This window comes from Saccostrea cucullata, unplaced genomic scaffold (assembly GCF_032062105.1).
Source record: "Saccostrea cucullata isolate Sc308-1 unplaced genomic scaffold, CSIRO_AGI_Scuc_v1 ctg905, whole genome shotgun sequence".
In the NCBI taxonomy this organism is placed as follows: Eukaryota; Metazoa; Mollusca; class Bivalvia; order Ostreida; family Ostreidae; genus Saccostrea; species Saccostrea cuccullata.
Window position 1 is genome coordinate 45024 of NW_026919023.1, and position 27722 is coordinate 72745.

At 35.4% G+C, this 27722-nt stretch overlaps 1 protein-coding gene and 2 pseudogenes across 1 annotated transcript; 2 read left to right on the forward strand and 1 right to left on the reverse strand.

Annotated features, from left to right (window-relative positions):
* LOC134277680 (acetyl-CoA carboxylase-like) overlaps positions 1-9299 on the forward strand; it is a 44934-nt pseudogene extending 35635 nt beyond the window's left edge.
* A 2664-nt stretch (positions 9300-11963) lies between these two features.
* LOC134277672 (acetyl-CoA carboxylase-like) overlaps positions 11964-27722 on the forward strand; it is a 69962-nt pseudogene continuing 54203 nt past the window's right edge.
* LOC134277663 (tripartite motif-containing protein 2-like) lies at positions 19834-21563 on the reverse strand. Its single transcript, XM_062759989.1, has one exon. The coding sequence runs from the start codon at positions 21552-21554 to the stop codon at positions 19845-19847; it is 1710 nt and encodes a 569-aa protein (XP_062615973.1). The 5' UTR covers positions 21555-21563; the 3' UTR covers positions 19834-19844.

The following is a 27722-nucleotide window of genomic DNA, read 5'->3' on the forward strand; positions in this document are numbered from 1 at the left end:
CTTCAAATTGAAAATTGATTTGAAAATTAATATGACTGGAGTTTTAAAGTGTGGATTCTTGGTGAACAATAAGGGGCTTTAAGATTTTGAAATTATAGTTGATTTTTATGTAGGTGATACAACAAGCTGGTCAGGTATGGTTCCCAGACTCGGCCTATAAGACAGCTCAGGCCATTAAGGACTTTAACAGAGAGGACCTCCCTCTCATGGTGTTTGCTAACTGGAGAGGATTCTCGGGGGGAATGAAAGGTACAGGAAGTTTTTAAGTCAGAAAATCATGGTTATTTGACATTCAAGTTTTTATGTTATACCCTGATGTTTTGTTCATGTTATTTGCTTAGAAGGGTTTTCCTACAAAATTTTATGACACACAGATTTATTCTCTACAGAAGTTAAGTTGAACTTAGGTTTTCTGAAAATTTTGAGTTGAATATGTTTTAAATTTAATGTGATAGAGATATTTGCATAACACATTTTTGATATTTTGTTATCCAGTACAGCACTTTTAATGATAAATATGTAAAATTATATAAATATAACATTTAATAAGTTGCTCATTTTTGTGGGCAATTTTGAATATAATTTATGTTACTTTGAAAAATTCACTGAATGTGTATTGCAATTTTGTGAATATCTTGTTCAAAATTTCAGATATGCATGACCAAGTCCTGAAGTTTGGCTCCTACATTGTGGATGCCCTGACAGAATATAATCAACCCATCATGATTTACATCCCCCCGTACGCCGAACTGAGGGGTGGAGCCTGGGTAGTGGTGGATCCAACAATTAACCCCACCCACATGGAAATGTATGCTGATGAACTCAGCAGGTATAAAATTTTGATTGAGGAATTGAAAGGAAATGTAAATTGAAGCATACTATAGCAGGAGCAACTGGGAAAAATTGTTCAAGGATAATGTAAACGGGGTTATTTTGCCCTTTCATCCTTGTAATCAATTTTCCCTGTTTTAGATTCACCCAGTCATAGTTTTGTGTAAGAAATTAAACTGAATTCTTTGAATTTGCCCCTTTTTAAATTTGAAGAACCAAGGTTAGTGCGAAAGGGGGGATAAATAGGGGGTGAAAATTTCCCTGTATACAGTACCAAGAAAAAAGAGGTGATTTGAAAAAAAAAACATAATTCTTTATATACTTACATACACTCTTACTTGAAAAAGGAAGGTAAATGATTAAATTTATCACATTTCAAGTCTTCCAGGATTTTGTCCCCAAAATGTACAATTTAATGATTGTGATGATTTTATTCTAGGGGATTGTCCCCAAATGTACAGTCTACATGATTGTGATGATTTAATTTTAGGGGAGGTGTCCTTGAACCAGAGGGAACCGTAGAAATCAAGTTCCGGAGGAAGGACCTGGAGAAGACCATACAGAGACTGGACCAGACGTGTCGCCAGATCGTGGACAAACTGACCAGTCCACAGCTGAATCCGGACGAGAAGGAGGAGCTCCAGAAACAGCTGGCAGCTCGCCAGGAAAAGTTACTCCCCATGTACCACCAGGTGGCGATACAGTTCGCTGACCTCCATGACACTCCCGGGAGAATGGAGGAAATGGGGGTTATTACTGTGAGTGTAATTCATTTAAAAAAATATTGAATATGTTTTTGAAAATAATGCAATTTTAGGACATTTTTTGAAAGTTTTAAAACAAAAATTTTGAATATGTTACATAGTATACATGTTTATTGTGTAAAATATACATGTAATGAATATTCATAAAGAAATCTGTATTTTCGTTGGGTATGTTCAATGTATGGTCATCACGTATTTAACATGCGCAAAATTTGTGTTGATTACATAAGACGATAGCGAGCTACTGTGTCATATTTGCTCCGATGATATTCAACAGAAAACATGCATAAACATCCACGACAAATAGTTCATGTAATTTTCTGTAATTAATTCTTTTTCCATAATGTAATAAATGTAATGATAAAATAATTTATTTTGGATATAAGAATTCGTTGTATTACAATGTAAAATTAATGTATTTATAAAGAAATGGAAGTTTTTCAAACTCGTTTTTATCTTAGCGTCATATACACTGAAAGAGATACGAAGAACAACTCTACATACTTACGGCAAATGTTAAATTTAGTCATATTAAAACTCTCCATGAACATTTTCTTGGTTTAATTGAATTCGTTAATACATAAAAACTTTAGGAAGCATGCGTATTTATTACTTAATCGGCAGTACCACCTGCAAAAAGCGGTAAAACTAGTACTTTGTTATTAATATTTAAACCGAAAGCGGACATCGATGTTTCCGTAAAATCGCCATTAAAACAACAAAATAAAATATATTTTTTAAATTAAAAAAAAACCTCATTTACATACGGGATAATTTGTACGCACACAATCTCTCGCATATACCACTGTTTTTATGTTTCGTCTATAAATATTTGTTTTTAACTTGGTATTGCACTTTCTTCACAATACTCCATGTATAATGTTCGTGTAATTTTAATGCTTTTTAGGTCACCTGAGTAAACTCAGGTGACCTATTGCTATCTGTTTTTGTCCGTCGTCGTCCGTCGTTCGTTGTCAATCGGTCGTAAACTTTTGAACATTTTCAGCTTCCTCTCTGCAAGGTTTGAACCAATCTTATTAAAAAAAAAGCTTTCAACCAAATTTGGCACAAAGCATCTATGGGTGAAGGGGAACAAAAATTGTGAATTTCATGATCCCTGACCCCCTGGGGCCTGGGGGGTGGGGCCAAAACCACTAAAATTAATGCAATCTTCAAAAATCTTCTTCTTTACTCCTGGACATCAAGCAGTCAAACTGTTTGCATGATTGTAATCAGCATTGAGACCTTTCAAAAATTGTGAAATTCAATGGTAATCACATTTCAAAACTAGGGCGGGGCTAAATAAGTATATGGTGAAAATGCATTATTTCTTTGAAAATCTTCTTCTCTGCTCCAGGGTATTAAATAAACTAAATAAGTACATAGTTATGATGATCAAGAGTGCCTCTACCAAAATTGTGAATTTTCAAGGGTCAATGTTCTGGTGTTAGGGCGGGGCCTATTTCATGTAGTGAAAATATGAATTCTTTGAAAATCTTCTTCTTCAGATTTTATATAATTTAACTAAGTACATAGTTATGATGAGCAAGAGTGCCTTTACCAAAATTTTGAATTTTATGGCCCCAGGGTCAGGGGTTCTGGTGTCAGGGTGGGGCTCTATTGATTAAATAGAGGAAATTCATGAATTCTTTACTTTTTTTACTCCTGGGTACCATAAGTAAGTACATAGTTCATATTTAGAGTGCCTCTGCCAAAATTTGAATTTTATGGCCCCAGGGTCAATGTTAGGGCGGGGCTGTATTGATTATACATGTAAAGTGAAAAAACATTAAAAATAGCTATTTTCATTTTGCTAGGTTTTAAGCAGGAGAATTACCTATATATATACAATCCCTAATCTTCAAGAATTGTAAATTTCAAGGCCCCAAGGTCAATACCATAGTTGTGACCTTGACTGTTTATATACTGAAAAAATGAATTGTTTGAAACTTTGTGCTCCTTGGTATTAATCAAATATTTTTGAAAACACAGTATGCCTTTCCAAAAATAGTGCAATGTGTGGATTTAGGCCATTTTTCATGTGTGGTATACTACTGATTATTGCTGAATATTACTGACATAGTTGAAATGCATTTTTTGTAACCCTGCCTATGGGTATAAAGTAACCAAACTAAGGAACTGCTAAGTGTATAGTTATCATGACCAGAGTAAATGCTATAGATCTGGCTTTAAAACATGGATGAAATTCAGTCATTGGTTTTTTTTGAATAATGTCAGGTGACCTATAACTTTAACTTTTGTTTATATAGAAGGTTTATACAACAAACCTTTAGCTCTGAAAAGGATGCTGTGTTATAAACATTTTATCAACAGATATTATTAGGAAACTGAAATTTTCATAACACAACAAGTAAATAAGGAAAAATATATTATATATATTTGAAGACAGTGAGCAGTGATATAAATGATCAACCGCCTCTAATATAAATATAATGGCAGTTTGCATGTTTTCCAATGAGAAACCCAAAATTTGTGTAGGAAAAAAAGTAATAGAAACACAACGGCGATATTTAATAAAGATTCTATGAAAATTTTGTTCAGAGGATTTGCGGATAAGAGATGGGTATACCTAAAGTGTAACAAACTGATGGACAGAAATCATGCATATGATTAATAAATTCCCTTACGTTTTTCAAGCAAAGGGTATAAAAAGGACTAATGTAGGCTGGCTAGCATTATGGCCCATGCATTTTTTTGCTATTCAATGTCTCTGCACGTCTAACAAGTATCAATTATTGTTCCAACACAAAAATATGTGTAACAATCTGGTATTCAAAATAACTTTTTAATACATGTAATATTTCACTTTAGACAAAACAAAGATTTTATTTACACCATGTTCAACTCCCATGAGTGCTTTCAGTACTTTGATTTAGTTTCACCTGTCTGAATTTCTACCATCCTTTACCTTACATATATAAACCAAACTTTACCTTTTGTATTAGGTAGTGTTTTCACTGATGGAAACATTGTGTTGCACAATTTTTATCTCTGTCTCTTTTGGAAACAATGTACAATACCGGGATATATCATGTGAATTTAAAAGAACAGAGTATATTGTTTTTAAAAATTACAAAATATTACAACAGTGCAGTTAATCTTTTCTTTGGCAATACAGGACATACTGAAATGGCAGAAGAGCCGTGAGTTCTTCTACTGGCACCTGAAGCGACGATTGTTGGAGAGGCAGCTTAAGAAGAAGATGAAGCAGTTCACACAGAACGTCAGGGAGGGGGAGCTCAACTCTATGTTACATCGCTGGTTTGTGGAAGACAGGGGTACTGTCAATGTAAGTAGATGAGTTGTACCCTATTTAAAGTTAGTCAAACAGTACACAGAGAATGTACGTCTTGTACAACAATCATGCAATTTTTTACTTGTTATGTCAAGATTGAAAATCCTAAACAAGCTTCAGCAGGTACTGATTATTTTTGTTTTAAAAAAAGGAGAACAAGAAATTCTTGTTTTTAACAAAAACTACATTTTGAAAGGTTTATAACATATAAACCATTATTTTATATTACAACAAGTCAAGTAGCATTTGCTTCAGCAAGTTGTAAAAAATATATTAAATCATATTGGCATGTTTACATTTTAATGACAGTTCATGGAAAAAAAATCATTGCTAAGAAAACAGTTTAGAGTAACTGTCTCTGTCTATTAGAGCCCTTACGTTAGGACTTAGATAATCTACTGATCTATCATTAATACTGAAGGCGTACCTGTGGGAGGATGACAAAGCTATGGTGGAGTGGTTGACACAAAAGATCCTAGAAGCAAGTATAGACAAGCTGTATCAGACAACATCAGATGTCTACAGAGGGAGCATGTCCTACAACAAGTCAGGAGGTAGGTATATCAGATGTCTACAGAGGGAGCATGTCCTACAACAAGTCAGGAGGTAGGTATCAGACAACATCAGATGTCTACAGAGGGAGCATGTCCTACAACAAGTCAGGAGGTAGGTATCAGACAACATCAGATGTCTACAGAGGGAGCATGTCCTACAACAAGTCAGGAGGTAGGTATCAGACAACATCAGATGTCTACAGAGGGAGCATGTCCTACAACAAGTCAGGAGGTAGGTATCAGATGTCTACAGAGGGAGCACGTCCTACAACAAGTCAGGAGGTAGGTATCAGATGTCTACAGAGGGAGCATGTCCTACAACAAGTCAGGAGGTAGGTATCAGATGTCTACAGAGGGAGCATGTCCTACAACAAGTCAGGAGGTAGGTATCAGATGTCTACAGAGGGAGCATGTCCTACAACAAGTCAGGAGGTAGGTATCAGACAACATCAGATGTCTACAGAGGGAGCATGTCCTACAACAAGTCAGGAGGTAGGTATCAGACAACATCAGATGTCTACAGAGGGAGCATGTCCTACAACAAGTCAGGAGGTAGGTATCAGACAACATCAGATGTCTACAGAGGGAGCACGTCCTACAACAAGTCAGGAGGTAGGTATCAGATGTCTACAGAGGGAGCATGTCTTACAACAAATCAGGAGGTAGGTATCAGATGTCTACAGAGGGAGCATGTCCTACAACAAGTCAGGAGGTAGGTATCAGATGTCTACAGAGGGAGCACGTCCTACAACAAGTCAGGAGGTAGGTATCAGATGTCTACAGAGGGAGCATGTCCTACAACAAGTCAGGAGGTAGGTATCAGATGTCTACAGAGGGAGCATGTCCTACAACAAGTCAGGAGGTAGGTATCAGACAACATCAGATGTCTACAGAGGGAGCACTTCCTACAACAAGTCAGGAGGTAGGTATCAGATGTCTACAGAGGGAGCACGTCCTACAACAAATCAGGAGGTAGGTATCAGATGTCTACAGAGGGAGCACGTCCTACAACAAGTCAGGAGGTAGGTATCAGGTGTCTACAGAGGGAGCACGTCCTACAACAAGTCAGGAGGTAGGTATCAGACGTCGACAGAGGGAGTATGTCCCACAACAAGTCAGGAGGTAGGTATCAGATGTCTACAGAGGGAGCACGTCCTACAACAAGTCAGGAGGTAGGTATCAGATGTCTACAGAGGGAGCATGTCCTACAACAAGTCAGGAGGTAGGTATCAGATGTCTACAGAGGGAGCATGTCCTACAACAAGTCAGGAGGTAGGTATCAGACAACATCAGATGTCTACAGAGGGAGCATGTCCTACAACAAGTCAGGAGGTAGGTATCAGATGTGTACAGAGGGAGCATGTCCTACAAGTCAGGAGGTAGGTATCAGATGTCTACAGAGGGAGCATGTCCTACAACAAGTCAAGAGGTAGGTATCAGATGTCTACAGAGGGAGCATGTCCTACAACAAGTCAGGAGGTAGGTATCAGATGTCTACAGAGGGAGCATGTCCTACAACAAGTCAGGAGGTAGGTATCAGATGTCTACAGAGGGAGCACATCCTACAACAAGTCAGGAGGTAGGTATCAGATGTCTACAGAGGGAGCATGTCCTACAACAAGTCAGGAGGTAGGTATCAGATGTCTACAGAGGGAGCATGTCCTACAACAAGTCAGGAGGTAGGTATCAGATGTCTACAGAGGGAGCACGTCCTACAACAAATCAGGAGGTAGGTATCAGATGTCTACAGAGGGAGCACGTCCTACAACAAGTCAGGAGGTAGGTATCAGGTGTCTACAGAGGGAGCATGTCCTACAACAAGTCAGGAGGTAGGTATCAGATGTCTACAGAGGGAGCACGTCCTACAACAAGTCAGGAGGTAGGTATCAGATGTCTACAGAGGGAGCACTTCCTACAACAAGTCAGGAGGTAGGTATCAGATGTCTACAGAGGGAGCATGTCCTACAACAAGTCAGGAGGTAGGTATCAGATGTCTACAGAGGGAGCACTTCCTACAACAAGTCAGGAGGTAGGTATCAGATGTCTACAGAGGGAGCATGTCCTACAACAAGTCAGGAGGTAGGTATCAGATGTCTACAGAGGGAGCATGTCCTGAACAAGTCAGGAGGTAGGTATAAGATGTCTACAGAGGGAGCACGTCCTACAACAAGTCAGGAGGTAGGTATCAGATGTCTACAGAGGGAGCACGTCCTACAACAAGTCAGGAGGTAGGTATCAGACAAAATCAGATGTCTACAGAGAGAGCATGTCCTACAACAAGTCAGGAGGTAGGTATCAGATGTCTACAGAGAGAGCATGTCTTACAACAAGTCAGGAGGTAGGTATCAGATGTCTACAGAGGGAGCACGTCCTACAACAAGTTAAGGGGTAGGTATCAGACAACATCAGATGTCTACAGAGAGAGCATGTCCTACAACAAGTCAGGAGGTAGGTATCAGATGTCTACAGAGGGAGCATGTCCTACAACAAGTCAGGAGGTAGGTATCAGATGTCTACAGAGGGAGCACTTCCTACAACAAGTCAGGAGGTAGGTATCAGATGTCTACAGAGGGAGCATGTCCTACAACAAGTCAGGAGGTAGGTATCAGACAACATCAGATGTCTACAGAGGGAGCACGTCCTACAACAAGTCAGGAGGTAGGTATCAGATGTCTACAGAGGGAGCACGTCTTACAACAAGTCAGGAGGTAGGTATCAGATGTCTACAGAGGGAGCACGTCCTACAACAAGTCAGGAGGTAGGTATCAGATGTCTACAGAGGGAGCATGTCCTACAACAAGTCAGGAGGTAGGTATCAGACAACATCAGATGTCTACAGAGGGAGCACGTCCTACAACAAGTCAGGAGGTAGGTATCAGATGTCTACAGAGGGAGCATGTCCTACAACAAGTCAGGAGGTAGGTATCAGATGTCTACAGAGGGAGCATGTCCTACAACAAGTCAGGAGGTAGGTATCAGATGTCTACAGAGGGAGCACGTCCTACAACAAGTCAGGAGATAGGTATCAGACAAGATCAGATTTCTACAGAGGGAGCACGTCCTACAACAAGTCAGGAGGTAGGTATCAGATGTCTACAGAGGGAGCATGTCCTACAACAAGTCAGGAGGTAGGTATCAGATGTCTACAGAGGGAGTACGTCCTACAACAAGTCAGGAGGTAGGTATCAGATGTCTACAGAGGGAGCACGTCCTACAACAAGTCTGGAGGTAGGTATCAGATGTCTACAGAGGGAGCACGTCCTACAACAAGTCAGGAGGTAGGTATCAGACAACATCAGATGTCTACAGAGGGAGCATGTCCTACAACAAGTCAGGAGTTAGGTATCAGATGTCTACAGAGGGAACATATCCTACATAATTGATCATAATATATCACCTGATGGCTCAACTAGAGTTTGATAGCATTATTTCATTTTTTCATGTAGAGATGAAGAACAGCATGCTTACAATATTAGGAACCAGACTGTCTGACTGAAAGGCTTTACATGATAATATTTATATATCAGTTTAATTAACCATAATTTATTGCTTGGTTGCACAGTCTAGAAATTCTGAAAGTTGTCTTCTTCTCAGTGTGAATTAAACTTAGCTTATAAATATCAGGTTTTGACATATGATTTTCAGATTGTCTCCCTTTAATTGATTAAATAATGCTCTAATCTTACTTAAAAATAACACACTTTGTTTTCTGTTGACAGCTTGATACAAAACAATCCAGAAGTTGCCATGGATTCCATCGTCCACATCACACAACACATGACCTCAAGTCAAAGGTCAGAGGTCTCCAGAATTCTGGCCAACATGGACACGTGACCAAGAATGGACAATTAGAATCAACAGTGACTGTATATAAACATATCTATTTAACAAATCATATGAAATCATTAGGTGCAATTTGGATCAAATTGGCATAAAATTGCATTATATGAAATCCATATCTGTCATTCATAATGACTTAATTATTAGAATTGTTTATAAATTTGTGTCGTAATTCAATTCAGTATGATATGTGAAACATTACCAGGGTTTGTAAACGATTATTTTTGTACTAATTTATTATCACTCTACCTATGATGAATATCATATGTAGTGCTCACTTTTTAACCAAGTTGTGTATATTCTGAATATTAATTTATTGACTGTCGAACAAATTGTCTATTTGTGTGCATTGAATTTCAGTGAATGTAATTTGGTATATGAAACACAAATTTAATAATTGAATGTAAAAGTAATATTGTTTCACCTAGCAATGTGGTGAATTATAATAAAAAGATATCAATAATTGAATATTTTTTTTCTGTTTTCCTTACATGGTTAAGGAAGAAAATATTGTAGGAAGTAACTGTTTTGTTTTTTCCTCTCACTTAAAATAGATGGTTAGAGATATGGGATATAATCTGATGTCTGTACTAATATAGACAGGATATGTAAAGATCCTTTATCTTTTCCATCTAATTTTAGCTAGATACACAAATTCTAAAGAGGGAAGTTGAAACTTTTAAAATAAGATAAAGGCTGGTAGTATACAGTGGCGGAAGAAGGGGGCTGACCCCCATGTGTTTCTGAAAAAAATATTTATCTTTGGATATAGAAGTTTCCATTTTGATGCTCTGATTGGCTTCTTCACTTTTCTGTTGCCACCATCCCTTTGAAAAAAGGGTTTTGAGTTTTAAAAGATTAAATGTTTTGTTTCTTTATTTTTAGCTCACCTGGTTAAAGACCAGATGAGCTTATGCAATAGTAAGGTGTCCATCTGTCCCTCACCAAATTAAATCTGTTGTTACGTCCTGTACAGTGATTGGTTTTTGCTACTGTCTAGCTTATCAACGAAGTGTTCTTTGATACACGATTTCATCTCGTATCATACTGACACACAAAAGAAATACAACAAGCAGTGAAATACAAATATCTGAATAATTTGTTTAATGATTTTCGAAATGAAGACAGTAAAGTAAAATTTTATTTCGAAACATAAGAGCCTCCATTAGAATCTTGAATGTTATCTTTTAAATTCAGAAGGTAACGCATAACTGCCCCCTAACCTTTGCTACTTCCAGCGTGCAAATCCATCATACACAAGTCAATAAATACAGCCAGATTTTTACCATGCATTGGATTCATCGCTCTTTTGATCTGAACAAAAGAATGAAATCTTTGGAAATATAAGTGCCTCAGATGCTGCAGCCGAATTTTCTCGAACCTGGCGCAGTGAAGTAACGGAAACGGACTTCCGGACCACGGACTGTCTTTATATGTGAATGTTACCGGTATACACATAACTGGCTGAATAAAAAAAAACTTCTTAAGCTCACCCCTCTGTTGACTGAATATTGTGGAACTTCTGTACATACAGTGACTTACGACTGTATACTTAAAGTCTGTATTCACAATTATAAACCAAGGTCGTCTTGACTCCGGCATCTGGATCCCAGGCTTGAAGGTCCCTAGGGTTGGCAAGACAGCTATTGTGTGTGGCAGGGTGTTCCACAGGTGGATGGGGAAGAGAAGATGAGTCTTGATCCGGGATTACTGCACCCGATGAATCTAGATCTCATTAAATATACAGTACTTAAATTAAGACATTTAACTAGTTTACTCAGATTGTTATGTTTTTGTTCTGTATAATAATATGGCTGTGTATATACATGCATTTAACATATATTACCAGTAAACTAAATACTCTCTTTTCTGTTTTGCAGGCTGCTTGGGCGGGCTGGGGCCATGCTTCAGAGAATCCCAAGTTACCAGAACTTCTCCATAAAAACGGAATCATATTTATTGGTAAAGTTAATCAATTTTAAGATACACTCTCAGGTATTAATGTCTGTAGACAATTTATCTAATTTGCAGAAATAATTTTAAAATATATTTTGTAAAGAAATACTTCTTTTTATTATCCGATAAGGTCATATCTGTATGAGGTATTATCTTGGTGTAGCTTGTTACACATAACGTGTAGAATTATCTGTCCTTGTTTATGAATTGGTCCACCAGAGGGAGCTATGTGGGCCCTGGGGGACAAGATTGCCTCCTCTATTGTAGCCCAGACAGCAAATTTAATGGTCCCCACCATGTCATGGAGTGGATCAGTTTAAAATAATCAAACAATTGCTCAATGAATTCCCTAATGATTTTTAATTCTCAATAGAAAATATTAATCTACATTTTTCAGAGTACCTGGTATAAAAAAATAGGTAACCTTATTGAATTTTTTATACTGTATGTAAAATTATATTCATTGTTGTGGTATGAAGAGACCCCCAAATTTGTGTCACTCATGAAATATTGAAATAGAAAACTGAAGTATGATAATCTTTGTCTCTTCAACTTCAAAAACAAATCCCCCTAAACCAGTTTTTTCCCTCAAAATGGGACTCCGAAAAAATGCTTTAAATGATATTATTATTAAATTATTTAAATGATTTTAAATAATAAAAAATGATAAAATAATTTTACTGAATATATTCATTCCAGACTTGACCCTGAACTACTCTAAGAGTGACAATAAGCCAGTGAATGTGCCCCAGGACCTCTACAGGAAGGGGTGTGTCGCCGACGTGGACGAGGGTCTGAAATCAGCCAATCAGATCGGGTTTCCTGTGATGATCAAAGCGTCGGAGGGAGGTGGAGGGAAGGGCATTAGGAAGGCAGAGAATGCAGACGACTTTCCCAATCTCTTCAGACAGGTATGGAGTAGAAGGGCATTTATGAAAATTTGCAAGAAATTTTGTCTTGAAGGGTATTAGGGCATGAAAATTGGGAGGAAAGGAAATTTTGTGCAAGGATAAGGAGAGATACCTTCTAAGTGCAAAATTAATGAGATGCACATGTATAGGGTTTATTCCTCAAAAAATGATGAAAATATATTTTTAGTGAAAGGTAGTTTTAGTAGTATTATAATGTAAAGAGAGATAGCTGTCATGTCTGTCTTCCGTCCTTCCGTCCTTCTGTCCTTCCGTCCTTCCGTCACACTTTGTGTTTAGCTCTGTTCAAAGCTAAGTTTAAAAGAAACTATCCAAGATATTTTCATCAAACTTCATATGCTGATAAATATTGATGAGAGCTATGGTTCATCTATGGATGAACACTACCAGACTTGCTTCGGATGCTGGATTTGACTGACATTTTCAAGACGAGTGACCAGGTAAAAGTTTTTTGGAACAGGTCCATTCCTAAGGAACTATAAGCTCCACTTGGACCAAACTTGCATGGATGATGCATCTAGGGATGGACACTACCAGACTTACTTCGGATGCTGGATCGGACCTACATTTTCCAGATGAGTGACCAGGTTAAAGTTTTTAGAGCATGTCCATTCCTAAGAAACTATAAGCCATACTTGGACCAAACTTGCATGGATGATGCATCTAGGGATGGACACTACCAGACTTGCTTCGGATGCTGGATCGGACCTACATTTTACAGATGAGTGACCAGGTTATTGTTTTTAAAGCATGTCCATTCCTAAGAAACTATAAGCCATACTTGGACCAAACTTGCATGGATGATGCATCTAGGGATGGACACTACCAGACTTGCTTCGGATGCTGGATCTGACCTATATTTTCATTCCCAAGTAACTATTAGCCCTACTTGAACCAAACTTACATGGATGATGCATCTTTGGATGGACACTAACAGACTTGCTTCGGATGCTGGATCTGACCTATATTTTCATTTCTAAAAAAACTGTAAGCCCTACCTGAACCAAACTTGCATGGATGATGCATCTAGGGATGGACACTACCAGACTTGCTTCAGATGCTGGATCTGACTTATATTTTTATTCCCAAGTAACTATAAGCCCTACCTGAACCAAACTTACATGAATGATGCATCTAGGGATGAACACTACCAGACTTGCTTCGGATGCTGGATCTGACCTATATTTTCATTCCCAAGTAACTATAAGCCCTACCTAAACCAAACTTGCATGGATGATGCATCTTTGGATGGACAATACCAGACTTGCTTCGGATGCTGGATCTGACCTATATTTTCATTCCCAAGTAACTATAAGTCCTACCTGAACCAAACTTGCATGGATGATGCATCTAGGGATGGACACCACCAAACTTGCTTCGGATGCTGAATCTGACCTATATTTTCATTCCTAAGTAACTATAAGTCCTACCTGAGCCAAACTTGCATGGATGATGCATCTTTGGATGGACACTACCAGACTTGCTTCGGATGCTGGATCTGACCTATATTTTCATTCCTAAGTAACTATAAGTCCTACCTGAACCAAACTTGCATGGATGATGCATCTAGGGATGGACACCACCAAATTTGCTTCGGATGCTGAATCTGACCTATATTTTCATTCCTAAGTAACTATAAGTCCTACCTGAACCAAACTTGCATGGATGATGCATCTTTGGGTGGACAATACCAGACTTGCTTCGGATGCTGGATCTGACCTATATTTTCATTCCCAAGTATCTATAAGCCCTACCTGAACTAAACTTGCATGGATGATGCATCAAGGGATGGACACTATCTGACTTGCTTCGGATGCTGAATCTGACCTATATTTTCCAAACAAGCAATTCAGCTGCATCACTATTCTGGATATTCTGATCAAATTTTAAACACATACTAATTTTCATGTTGCTTTTCTGATATATCCTCGGCGGGGCATTCATGTCCTATGGACATATTTCTAGTTTCCAACAGAATTTACAATTTTGAGTTTCAATTCTAATCTTTTATCAGCAAGTTCTTAATTTATGATTGATTTAACTCTTTACCCCTTAATGCCACGATTTGACACACTGGCCATATCCCTAGAGTGTTTGCCTGGCTGCCCCTTTGAGCATTTTAGTTGAATTGGAGTGCAGTTTAAAAGTGAACAAATAAGGGTCGAAATAATTTATTTATGCTATGTATTATATATCATTGAATTCGTAATTATTTATTTAAAGTTTTAAAATATATTTGCAAAATTTTAATTGGAGTTATCTGTTAATAAATAATTCAGGTGAAAGCAGGTGTAAATCGCAAAATAGATATTTCAACATGTAAAACGGCTTTAATAAGCCAAAACTGTCTGTATAAATAATAAAAATTATGTGTGATGATATAATACGTAATATCGCGACTACCGATGGGTACCTCGCAGTTATCTAACTTACTACCGCTCTTTAGCGGGGGAGTCGAGAAAAGTGTACATTTCTGGGGGCAATTGACATTGTTTACAGTAGTGACAATCGAATGATTCGAACAATTTAATGCCGAATTCACGATGTTTTGCCAAATATTGAACTTCAAATAGTAGATCGTCAAATAAGGCAAGCTAAGAATATTTTTTCTGCTTAAAAATGTGACGATTTTCAATGAAAATTTAACGAGAAGAGTCCGCTTAATTAAAGATATCGTTAAAAATGTGACAATTTAGAATTGGATCCTCTCAAAAATATATTAGGCTGGTTCAGGGATTGCTTAGCGAGGTATTCTACCAGGATGTTTTACTTATCTGTCCTTATAAATGCTACAATGATCGATCTTGCATTGTGTTGAATAGCACATTGCCCCCACCCAACAGACGATTCCTACCTCCTTCGCGAAAGAGTTCCGCTAAGTTAAGTAATCGCGATATCAAGTATTGATGCTTAAATCATCATTTATTATCAATTTTATAAGTTTAATTCCTCAGAAATCAATAAATTACAGTGCTACTTCAATGTCAATCTCGCCGACAAATTTTCAGACTTGTGTGCTAAAACTTGATTTCTTGACGTTTTTTTAACACTTTAATGGTCAAATTTTATTAAAATAATTATTTCCTACACCTTAACATTTATAAATATGTGTAAAATGGAAGAAATATTCTGAATTTGTGAAAAATAGGTAACTAAATCGGCACTGCGCGGTCCCAAACTGCACAAAATTTTCGTAAGTTGTGTTGGAGTATTAAACACATAAATCATTATAATTTTCAAACCTTTCAAGAAATAAGTAGTGTATAGCTTGAATTTCATGTATGCTCAAAAAACATCGTATGTAACAGTCCGCCATTTTGAATTTTGGTGGGACTTTCCAAGATTCTATTGTTTGTTTACACAGGTAAATCACGTGATTTCTGACTATAGTATGATGCAATCATCTATTGTTAACCTTCAGGTGGCCACCTGTGCTCGAATAATTAACATAGAAGCGGTAATTTCAAGGCAAATCACCAATGAAATACACATGCGTCAAAAGTCGTCATTAAGGGTTGGGGTCTAGGCGTCAAAAGTAGTCATTAAGGAGTAAAGGAGGGAAAAGGTCTAAGGGGAAAAGAGTTAAAAGAGAAATCCTGTGTTCTTTATATAGGTGCAGGCTGAGGTTCCGGGATCCCCCATCTTCATCATGAAGCTGGCGACCCACGCGCGTCACCTCGAGGTCCAGATCCTGGCCGATAACTACGGTAACGCCATCTCCCTGTTTGGGAGGGACTGCTCTATACAGAGGAGACATCAGAAGATCATTGAGGAGGCGCCCGCCTCTATAGCCAAAACGGAGGTGTTCGAAAAGATGGAACAGGTAGGTAGAGCTTGGGGGTAATTGTGGTAAAAGTTTATTTATCAACAAACTGTTCCAAGACTTTGTGTGCAAAGCAAAATAAAGTATTCTTCCTCACAACAAAGAGAAGACTTCTTTTAAAGTATTTTCAAAATACATGTACGGTCAAACTTTAATACAATACATCTTTATATTACGAATATCAATATGTCGAAGTGATTTAGAAGTCTACAATCACTTATTCTTTTAATATTTCACCCCTGTATCTCACATCCTTATTTACTCTTACTTTTTTCTCAATCCAATTAAGTTTGAGATAGCAAGGATTGATTGAAAATTTTTTCTGAGACATTGAGCAAGACAAAAATTATATTATCTCTCTAGGCCGCGGTGACCCTGGCTAAAATGGTGAGGTACGTCAGCGCCGGTACAATACCTAGTATATATAATGAGTGTATTATATTTCTAGGCTGCAGTGACACTGGCTAAGATGGTGAGGTACGTCAGTGCCGGTACAGTGGAGTACCTTTATAATGAGGAGACAGAGACGTTCCACTTCCTGGAGCTCAATCCACGTTTACAGGTGGAACATCCGTGTACAGAGATGGTGGCCGACATCAACCTACCGGCCGCCCAGTTACAGGTACAGGAAAAAAACGTAGGACAGATTATCGGTTTTTGATTTGGATGAACGGTGGTGCCGTGGTTACTAAAAATAGAAATATCCGTGAAAAACATTCAAAATGCCACTCTTCATACAGTTTTGGTCTGATTTCCATATAACTTGGCAAACAAGTAAACTACTTTAAGATGCATAATTCTATGTATCAGTTTTTGATTTCGATGAAAGGTGTTGCTTTGGGTACTAAAAATAGAAATTTCTGTGAAAAACATTAAAAATGCTTCTTCTTCTATAGTTTTGGTCCGATTTATATATAACTAGGCACACAAGTAGACTGCACCAAGATACATTATTCTTTTCCTTGGTTCTTGATTTAGATGAACGGTGTTGCCATGGCTACTAGAAATGAAAAAATCTGTGAAATTCTGAAAAAATGCAATTCCTTTTGTAGCCTACGAAGAAAAAAATAAAGAAATAAACCATGGCTTCATTAAGTGAAAATACATATATGAAATGTATACTGAAATAATAAGGATTCAAAGAATAGATAAGAAATAGATTTTTTTCAGTGAAGTAAAGTTTAATAAGTACTGCATACACCGTACATTCACTAGTATCTTGACAGTCATATATCAAAGATCAGTATCAATGTGTCTGACTATATTGTAAGAATCTTGCTTTGAGCTTAAAATTAATTTAATTGTACTCATAATAATGTATTGTCTTTCTGTACAAAAATATGATCATGTTGTCATATGCTCAGGGATTCTTCTGCTATATCGATGTTGCAGCAATATGTGTCTTTCAGATCAGAGAATACGATACTTAAAACACATGCTGACATTTTGAGTGGTACTTGCTTATCATGCCTGGACTTCAATACCACTGGTGCTCGTGTTTATTTTTGGAATATACATGAGGGATATTCCCTACATTCTTGTTAAAATATCGTTTTATATTTCTATAAGCCTAATCAAATTTTTCTTGTAAGTCGAAATATGATAATCTCGATACAATATTCTATTCTTTGTTGCATTTCATGATTTTCTTGGATTTAAAAAGGACATTTAATATTTTTTTGTCAGAAAAAGATGAAATCCTCTTGATTTTGTATCAAACATGGAAAATGGTTTTTATTTTGTTCCTGAAGGTTTGATTTATATAGAGCAAGTAATCATATTTGGGGGGTAAAAGCGTAACTGTTATAGGATATGCATCAGGGACATCTTCTGAAGAAAAGCCCAATTTTCAGTTGCTGTGATCTATTATTGAATTGTTCAAACTGAAATGAATAAACTACAAAATCATATAACTCATCTGAACACAGACATGCATTTATATTTTAAAAAATATATGATAAATATACATATAATTATCTTGATAAAATAGTGTAGATTTACATTATGTCCAATGATCTGTTTAAATCTGTGGGCCTTTGTAATGTCATAAAACCACAAAATCAAGAATGATTAGCATGTAAGAAAAGTATAAAGTAGCAGGGGTGTGCTATTACAAAAATAAGTTTCTAGCCTGTTGGGTTTAGAAAATGAAATTTTTAGTGTTAGGAATCATTTCCTATGACCTTTAAGAACATTGGATATGTTTTCGAGAACATGAGTAAGAAGATACAGTTTACAATGATCTTGAACTTTTACTCCTCAAGTGAGTAGATTTTACCCTCTTGTCATTCAACATCTCTCTAGCATATCATGTTTGTAGGCAATCTATTCACAGTCTAAAACACATAAACATGATAAAGGCAACCACAAAATCTTTTATTCTGATCCTGACAAAAAAATCTAAAGGAGCTTCAAAAGTCAATATCATTAAAAACAAGCATAAGTTCACAAAGATTCAAGTTTGTTCAGTTCAAGTGGAAATCAGACTGAATCATGTCACAACATCAGATATGTCAACTTTGATATCCAATACCGATTACAACAGAAATTCAGAAACTGAAAGGAATATATATTTCATATTTAACCTTACTTTCGAAATTTAATGCTCCATTCTCATTTCCATTATATCTCCCCACCCTATCCTCCAACATAATCTTAACAACATGGATCTGTCCGTTTATGTGTATGGATTAGTTTTATTACAACTTATATATCAGGATCAAACAATTTCAAAATTATACAATGTTGTGCCATGACAATACGTTATTTTTATAAATGTAGAACCAATGTACATTACATGAATTATTAAATAAAACAGTTTACTATACGACAATGTGCGCATGTTGGAAATTAATCAAGAGAACAGGTTTAGATATAAACGCTATATAAAGATTGTTCCCAAATTATACACATCAATATGTAAACCGAAAAATACCCAGTAGACCTATATATATTTATCAACTGTTAAATTATTAAGAATAAAAATTGACTATATAATAAATATCAATAATTCATTTGAATTTATAAATTAGCAAATTTGTTTAATAATTTAGCATCTAGATTATTTTCAAACTATAGTGTCTTTTAAACTTATCAGTTATCAGGGGTCAACACTAACTTTTAAACCATAGTTGTCAGCAGGGCTAGCCATTTTTAATTTCCACTAGCCCTGTTCATGTATAGGTTGTCCAGCAGCCGAAGGCTGGTGGCCAAGTCGCGAAGCAACGAGGGGGGTAGGTGCGGGGGTACAGCTGCTGGTGGGGGTACAGGGGCCTCCCCCGGGAAGTTTGAAAATAGATACCAAATCCTGCATTCCGTCTGTATTTTGGGTAAAAATTATATGTCACCCTATGATTGTACTCTAGACATTTTTTCTATTCGAAGAAGTACACATATATAATCATTTAGGTTATTTCGATCACCTTTAATTTTTACAATTTTGACATACAAAAATAATTATTATGATGATAAAACATGCTTGAAAATAGATTTAAAAATTATTAGATACATTATGTTTAATTGATAATTATATTTGTTGCTCTGAGTGAGTACTTAGTAAATTTCTTAGTAGCCCTGCAGGGCAAGTTTAAAGGCATGTTTGGTAGCCCGACCTCAATATTCAGTTGTCCCAGGCAGGCGGGCTACCGTTAGTGTCGAACCCTGGTTATTGTGTAAATCAAAACAATTAATTTCCAATATAAATTGATACACATGATTCAAAATGTCTGCTTGTTTAACAATGAAAACATTATAACTGTTTAATGGTCACATGTAAACACACAGAATGGTTGTATAAAAGAATACATGTACATTAAACTGCAATGTTATTTTTTACTGTAAATACTTGAACACTGTCAGTTTGGTTGTTTTATAATGTCCCACATAGAGATTGTTCTCATCATCCACACACACACTAAGGGGATACTGTACCCCTTGTTGTTGTGTGAGTAATAGAGACAAGAACTGACCGTCCTGATCAAGGAGGTGAACAGTGTTACTGTGATTATCACACACCAGGATGTGACCGAGGACATCAGTACAGATTCCATAGGGATCAAACCCTGACTCCTGACCTGTGTAGGAGAACCTGTGTTGTCCTGATTTATTCACCACCACTACTCCTTTATCATAGTTTGATGTACAGATATCTCCATTGATGTTTTCTGTGATGTAGCGTGGTACACTATACAGTTCCCATCCTTTGCTATCCCTCTGTATGTTCTGTAGTTCTTTTCCTGTCTTGTTGTACCTGGTGACTTTACCAGCCATCCCCACCAGTAAGTCCCCATTGATGTGGGAGGAGTGTATGCTGAGTGGGATCCAGTCTCCAGTTTTAATGAATTCAGTGATTTTATTATCCTGTGTTATCCTATTGACGACTTTCTTGATTTGGTCTGTAAAGATCAGACCCCTGTCCTGTGTGACCGTGTGGTAACCTTCATCTTCACCACTGGTTTTTATCTTCTGTATCACATTCCCCTGTAGATCTGTTTGGACAAGATTACCATACCTGTCACTGATCCAGAGTCTGCCTGATTGATCTAGTGATACATGGGATACATTTCTAACACCTGGTACATTGAACTTCCTGACCTTGGTGACAGAGGCAGATAGAGACATTGTTTGTTTCTTGTCAGATTTCTCTCTGTCTTCTTTCATCTGTTTATGTGTAGGTTTCATTGCTGTGTTGTAGACACTGTCAATAGACTTTATTTCTCTTTTCTCTGCTTTAGTGTTGGGCATGTTTATTTTTCCAAGTAATTTCGCGACATCACTTTTGCTGTATTGACCAACAGTAAATCCTGGTGTGACTGGTTTTGTTGTCTCTGGTATGGATCGGATCTTTGGTTTCTTCTCAGACATTAATTTCTGGGTTTCTGTAGAGGACAGGCATCTGTGGAGCTCTTTGACAAGGTTATTAAGATAAGTGATGTAATCATCCATGGTCTTGTCTTGGGTGTTTAGATCTTCTAACAGTGATTGCTCTATCTGGTCTAACTGCTTCATGTTCTCAGATATGACTGTGTCCACCAGACTTTTCAGGGACTCACCTTCAGTCTTCATGGATGTTCTAATGTTGTCCATGATGTGTTTGATTTCAGAGGAATCTTTTTTAATTTCTCTCTGTAAATCTTGTGATGTAGGGAGAAAATACTCATGAATTTTGGAGATTTCCTGTTGACAGAGTGCAAATTTTTCTGCGTAGACTATTTCAAGATCAACAAATGTATGTTTTGGGTGGTCTCCCTTTGTAGCACATTTAGAACATAATGAAACCTGGCATTCTTCACAGAGCATGTCCACATCTTTAGTGGGGTGGATCTTGCATTTCTCCACAGGAAGTTGTCGTTTACGTTGTTGGTAAAGAACCACCTCATGGTTCTTGTTTTCTGGACTTTTCAGATGTTCATCTCTGCATTGTTTACACAATCTTTGATGGCAAGGGTTGCAATAGAACTCACAATTTCTTTCACACTCTTCAATTCCACATTCTAAAAAGTGCTGGGCCCAGCGGGGAATATCAATTTTAGAAAACGCCATCTGAAAAAATAGGATTGTATGTTGTTATTATACATATGTTCTAACCTATATTTGTTTTAGAATTGGGGAAAAACAGATATTATTTGTAAACATGTCAAAAGTGATATAATTATTCATTCAATTTGCTAAATAAATTTTTTCTTGGTTTTTATTCTATCATTCATATAAATTTAAAAGTTGATTTAAATGAGATTAAATGACCTTTATTGTACATGTACTTACAGCTTTTATGAATGATCGACAAATGATATTGTTGACAGCTAGACTTTGGAATGTCAATGAGATTTCAGTCGAGACTTGAACGAGATCTGTAATTAATTTATTTACTTCCTTGTTAAAATAGAGATAAATATAGATTTAAATACCCATACCTGAGGCCTGTTTAACAGAGCGAACGTTTGCCAGCGCTCGCCAACATTCTTTATACCTCCATTAAAAAACTTCCATGACATCACCCATTGTTAATATAAGTCTATGTATATATTTAAGGAATGTTTTTTAAATTTAGTGTGAATTATTGGTGTGTGAAAAATCACACAGACTTGTCACTTAGGCATATTTCATGAAGTGTGCTAGCGCTTCATGAAAAATATGCCTTATATTTACATTTTCAGTGTCTAAAAGCACCAAAACTATATAGCTGCAATATATATATATCCAACTGACACAAACTATATTAAGGAATTTGCAGTATATTGTTGTTACTCATGTCTCTCTGTCCGTCTAGCTGTCTATTCATCGGTCTGTCACTTTTCTTCCCTGAACTCCTCTTACATTTTACACAGTAGCCTAATCATTTTTAGTTAGATATGCAGTAAGGTTTTGGAATTTTCATTTGATAGTTTACATGAATTTTAGAAGTGGAACTTTTGCAATTTTTATTTTTTTATTTTTTATTTTTTTTTTTAATTGTAGATTACTTTATTCATGAAAATATGACAACAAAGATTTGGGGCAATGACATCCGCAGATGTCCCCCTATAATAACCCTCACTAGGGGTGCCAGGGGCTCCCTAGATTAGATAGCAAGATAATATATGTATGAAAGATGTAAAAGGTATTTAAATCAATAGAGTATAATATAAGCAAATAGTATGTTGACAAAGTACGATAGCAAAATAAAATATGTTTGAAAGATGTAACAGGTATCTAAATCAGTAGACTGAGTATAATACAGATAGGAACATTATGTTGCTATGGGGAACACATAAAACACACACTGTCCAACACACCCCTGAGCAACATGTATAGAGGGCCAGGTCACCCACATATACACCAAAAATAGATTATACATGTATAAATGTATACATACAATAATTACAAGTTTATTGCCAAAGATTTTAAAATATGAAAATTGTATGTGATGCTTAGGGATCGTTTAGTGACAAAATAGAATTGCATAAGAGCATTTTTCAAAAAGATTAACATGTCTTCACTTGTAATATTACTTTTCATAATTCTACATTTCATTTTATATTTGAATATTTTACAAGCAATAAATGATAAGACATTACTCAAGACAAAAGTATTGTAGTTGGTACCATGACTAAAACCCACAACAATATTCCTCCAACTAATATCTATACCTATGATTTCAGAGACGTTGTTCCATATTAATTTAACTTGAATGCAATCAAAAATCAAATGCTTAGAATTCTCTTCACTGCGACATACTGGACAATATTTATCAATATCTTTATTCCATTTACTAAGATAGAGATTATTCGGTAATAAATTATGTATTAGTTTATAATTAAATTCAGCAACATTTTTATCAAGAATTTTTCTAATTTTTTCCTCATATACGTTTTGTCATTGATTTGAGTAGTTGATATTAAAATCTTTTGACCATATAGTTTCCATAATCGGCTTTTGAGACTTTTGTTGCAACAAAATTTTATAACAAAATTTATAGAAAAATTTTGATGTTTTGTCTTCAATGTTTTCTTTTTTATCATGAAATTTAAAGGAAAATGAATTACATGTGTCGTTAATATTGATGAAAGAAGTATTACTCGAATTTATACCGTGCCATTTACTAAAGATTGTTTTAATTACTAAGTATTCACAAAGATAATTTTGTTTTTTAATAAGTTTTCTCTGAATTTCTATCAGTGATTTGAGTCCGTTTTCATCAAAAAGATCTTTTACATATTTAAAACCACTTTCGAACCAATTTTTGAAATAAATAATTTTTCCTTTATATTTCAAATCTTTATTAAACCATATATTTTCACGTAAAAGTTGGTTTGATGCGCTTATTTCAATTTGTGCTTTACACTGGTTAAACGCACAAAAAACTTCCTTATAAAAGCGAGGGAACTTATAAAGTATGTTGAAGTCTGTAATATCAGTAATATTTGATCGTACAATGTAGGGTAAATTAAGCCCGTGTTGCACTAAACATCTTTAAGACTACTTTCAGTATTTATTATTTTGGAAACCAAAGCCGCTTTTGATGCCTCTACTTTCGTTTCAAAATCAATAATTCCTATTCCTCCATTATTAATTTCGCGAATGGGTGTATTTCCTTTAATGCGTTCACGATTTCCCCAAATAAATAAATATATTAATCTGTTTAGATTTTTAATAAAATTTCCATCTGGATTGTCTAAAACATTAGCCGTGTATATGAGTTTTGATAAAATTAATGAATTGATTATTTGACATTTTCCAAAGATAGTAAGTTTCCGTTTTCTCCAGGAGTCCAGTATTTTTTCAAACTATCTGTTTAGATTTTTAATAAAATTTCCATCTGGATTATCTAAAACATTAGCCGTGTATATGAGTTTTGATAAAATTAAGGAAAGGATTGCAAGGGTCCGTGAAAAAATTCTGCCCAATGAATTTTTCTCATTTTTAAATATAATGTTCCTAATGTCAATGATACCATTATATCAAAGTATCAAGCATGGTCATCAGGCTTATAAGGAAGTTATGGTAGCCATGGTAACCACCATTTTTCAATTTTTTCATATTTATGAGGTGAATGTTTTATAATGCCATACAGGCAACAAAAGTGAAGCAAATTAAATATTTTCCAGCAGATATTCAAGAATATGCTTTATATTTATTGATGATAATAAGTGTTTTGGAAAATATTGATAAATGTAGTAATGACGTTGTTTTTTGGGGAAGTATTCATTGTAAATTTGCAGCAATATTTTTACCTCAATAGCAGTTTTTAACGTCTAGACAAAAAATTATCCAATGAATTTTCCCAAAACTAATATATGCTGTACTAGTCATTATAAGTGACTTATGGTTAAAATATGAAGTTAGGTATTCAGATTAATTTTGAAGCTACACGCATTTTAGTACCCCCCCCCCCCCCTTCAGAATATTAAGAGATTTCACAGATTTTCATAAGATGGTTTGTTGTTGGACCTTAAATATGCATACTCCGTTTAAAGACAAAAAAGGTCATATGTATAGATAATAATAATAGATAAATAAATATTATTTGTATTTTCTTCTCTGAAAATCTGGCAGCCGATGCCCATTTTATATGTGAAGCACAATGATTTACTTATCACCGACAGTGGTCACGAAAATATAAACTTTTTTTAAAGTCAGTTTTTTTTTCATCTCCGAGACATTCATTTTGTTACTATATAAGTATAAATAAATAATAAATTAAAAAAAAAAGTGCACAGTCCTCAAAGGCCTTATACTTCATGCTTTAGAACACTCAGCGATGTTTTTTCTTAGTGGCCTGTAATGGGGAGGGGGGGGGGGGGGGTAAGACATTTGAACACATTGAATGATAAGAAGTTATTTTGTAAAACTTGTAACTGCATTAATTTTTTTTTAAATAAATGTATTCATCCTTAAATACCGGTATTAATTGGACAAATTACAGTAATTCTAAATACATGTGTATTCGCATTTATTTACAAATACTTTTCCTTCCGATTCTTTTCAAGTAAGTACTACTACATTTTCTCCTGTACATGGATGATCGCTATCTCCATTGTGACGTTATAATGACACAATTGACGTCAAAACTATAGATCTACTATTTTGATTAAAAAAAAATCATTGATCGAAAAAAACTTTCCGTCGCTTTATGATATATGCTGGAGTAAAACATCTATGTTCATGTCATTAAAAAAAGCATTTTCCAAATGTATTCCCATAAGCATAATGACTTCACATTTCTTTTATTTATTTATGTACAAATCTTCCCTGGTATTCTTTCAGAAGAAAAGTGTTGCTTTTCAATACAACGCATATTTCATCATTTTATAACAATCGTTTAGAAAATATGTGCGACGATGATTGCATGCATGTTTACACGGTCGATGTCACTGCGGAAAATGCTAAAGATCTTATAGTAGAAAACAAAATCCTCTGCGATATTTTTTTTAAAGCTATGTCTTCTAGGCATAAGTGGTCTTCGCCGGCGTAACACGTTTATCAAAATCACCTTCGTACATCAATATTTATACATGTAACTAGTAAACCACGCGGTCTAATTCTTTTATTGGAAATTATCTATACATGTATAGATGTAGATCCTATGATAACAACAATCTTAAATAAAATTCTAATTTTAAAATGAAGATATAAACCTCAAGATATAAATCAAATTTATCTTTAATGAAATAGGTTTCAATGTTCAGAGATATACAATAGAAAGACGTGTCAAATCGTAAAACATGGACGTAGATAAAAAATAAGATCTCACCAACACGCTCAGAGCATCGTAACAATCTTTAATATCTCATTCTTTCTCTACTTTAGAAAAATAAACTCCTTTTGTCATGAGCGCAAACATAAGACGCTCCTTATTCTGGAAATAGTTACAGCAAACATTTTCTTTTTATTCACCAAATGACGTGATCACGTGACGCCGTGCAATCGCGTCCTTAATGAATTGATTATTTGACATTTTTCAAAGATAGTAAGTTTCCGTTTTCTCCAGGAGTCCAGTATTTTTTCAAACTCTTTGAGTTTATTGAGCCAATTTTTTTCATTACATGCAGTTTTATCGTTTCCGATGTATATGCCTAAGCATCTTATTGCTTGACTGTTAATTTTGGTTTTACAATTGTATGATTCCTGTTTAAATCTATCTTTTAGTTGTCCTAGAAGGATACATTCAGTTTTTGATAAGTTTAGTTCTGTACCAGAAACTTTACTAAAGTTTTCGATTATTTTTAATGCATTTTCTAGTGATGCTTTATCTTGTAACGGAAAAGTGCTGTCATCAGCATGTTGAATACATTTGATTTCATTTTCAAGTGAGTCAATGTTAAAACCTTTTATTTCTGTCGAAGCTTTTATTTTCAACGAAAGCACTTCCATAACAAAAAGGAATAAGAGCGCTGAAACAGGACATCCCTGTCTAATTCCCCTTTTCATTGAACATTGTCTGGAGAGCCATCCATTGTTTTTTATGTAAAAATATGGGTTTTTATATAATATTTTTATCCATGTTATAGAATTGCATCCGAAGTTATATTTATGAAGAGTATTAATTAAAAAATTCCATTCCACTGAATCAAAAGCCTTTTGGAAGTCTGCAGAAAGTAGAATCCCTTCTTTACTATTATTTTCACAATATTCTAAAATATCTAATATCAATCTAGCATTAGCGCCGATGAACCTTTAATGTACCCTGTCTGATTTTTATTTATCAAATTATCTATAACACTTTTTAATCTTTCTGCTAACACGAAAGCTATAATTTTATAATCGGTATTAGTAAGACTAATCGGACAATAATTTTCAAGTTTATCTAAGGCATCTTTTTTATGTATAAGAGAAAGTACAGAGCATTTTTGTGTTTGTGATAATTCGCCTTTTTTGAACGACGCTATTAAAGCATTGTAAAAATATCTATTTACGTGTTTCAAAAACATTTTGTAAAACTTTACTGGTAAACCGTCCATTCCAGGAGATTTATTTTGTTTCATTCGATATACTGCTTCTGAATAGAATGTACAGCTGCTTGTTTACTTCCTTCCTTTAATTTTTGGCAAATGCAGGTCATAAGAAACAAATACATGAACATATTGAGTTACATATTGGAAATAAGACTGAAAATGTTATTTAACTTTTTAATAGGATAGCAACAACACAGTTGATCAAAGTTACTCAATCGGGAAAATGAGCTTTGACTTATGTTGTTTATCTCCCTTACGTCAGAAAGGCCCAGTGGCT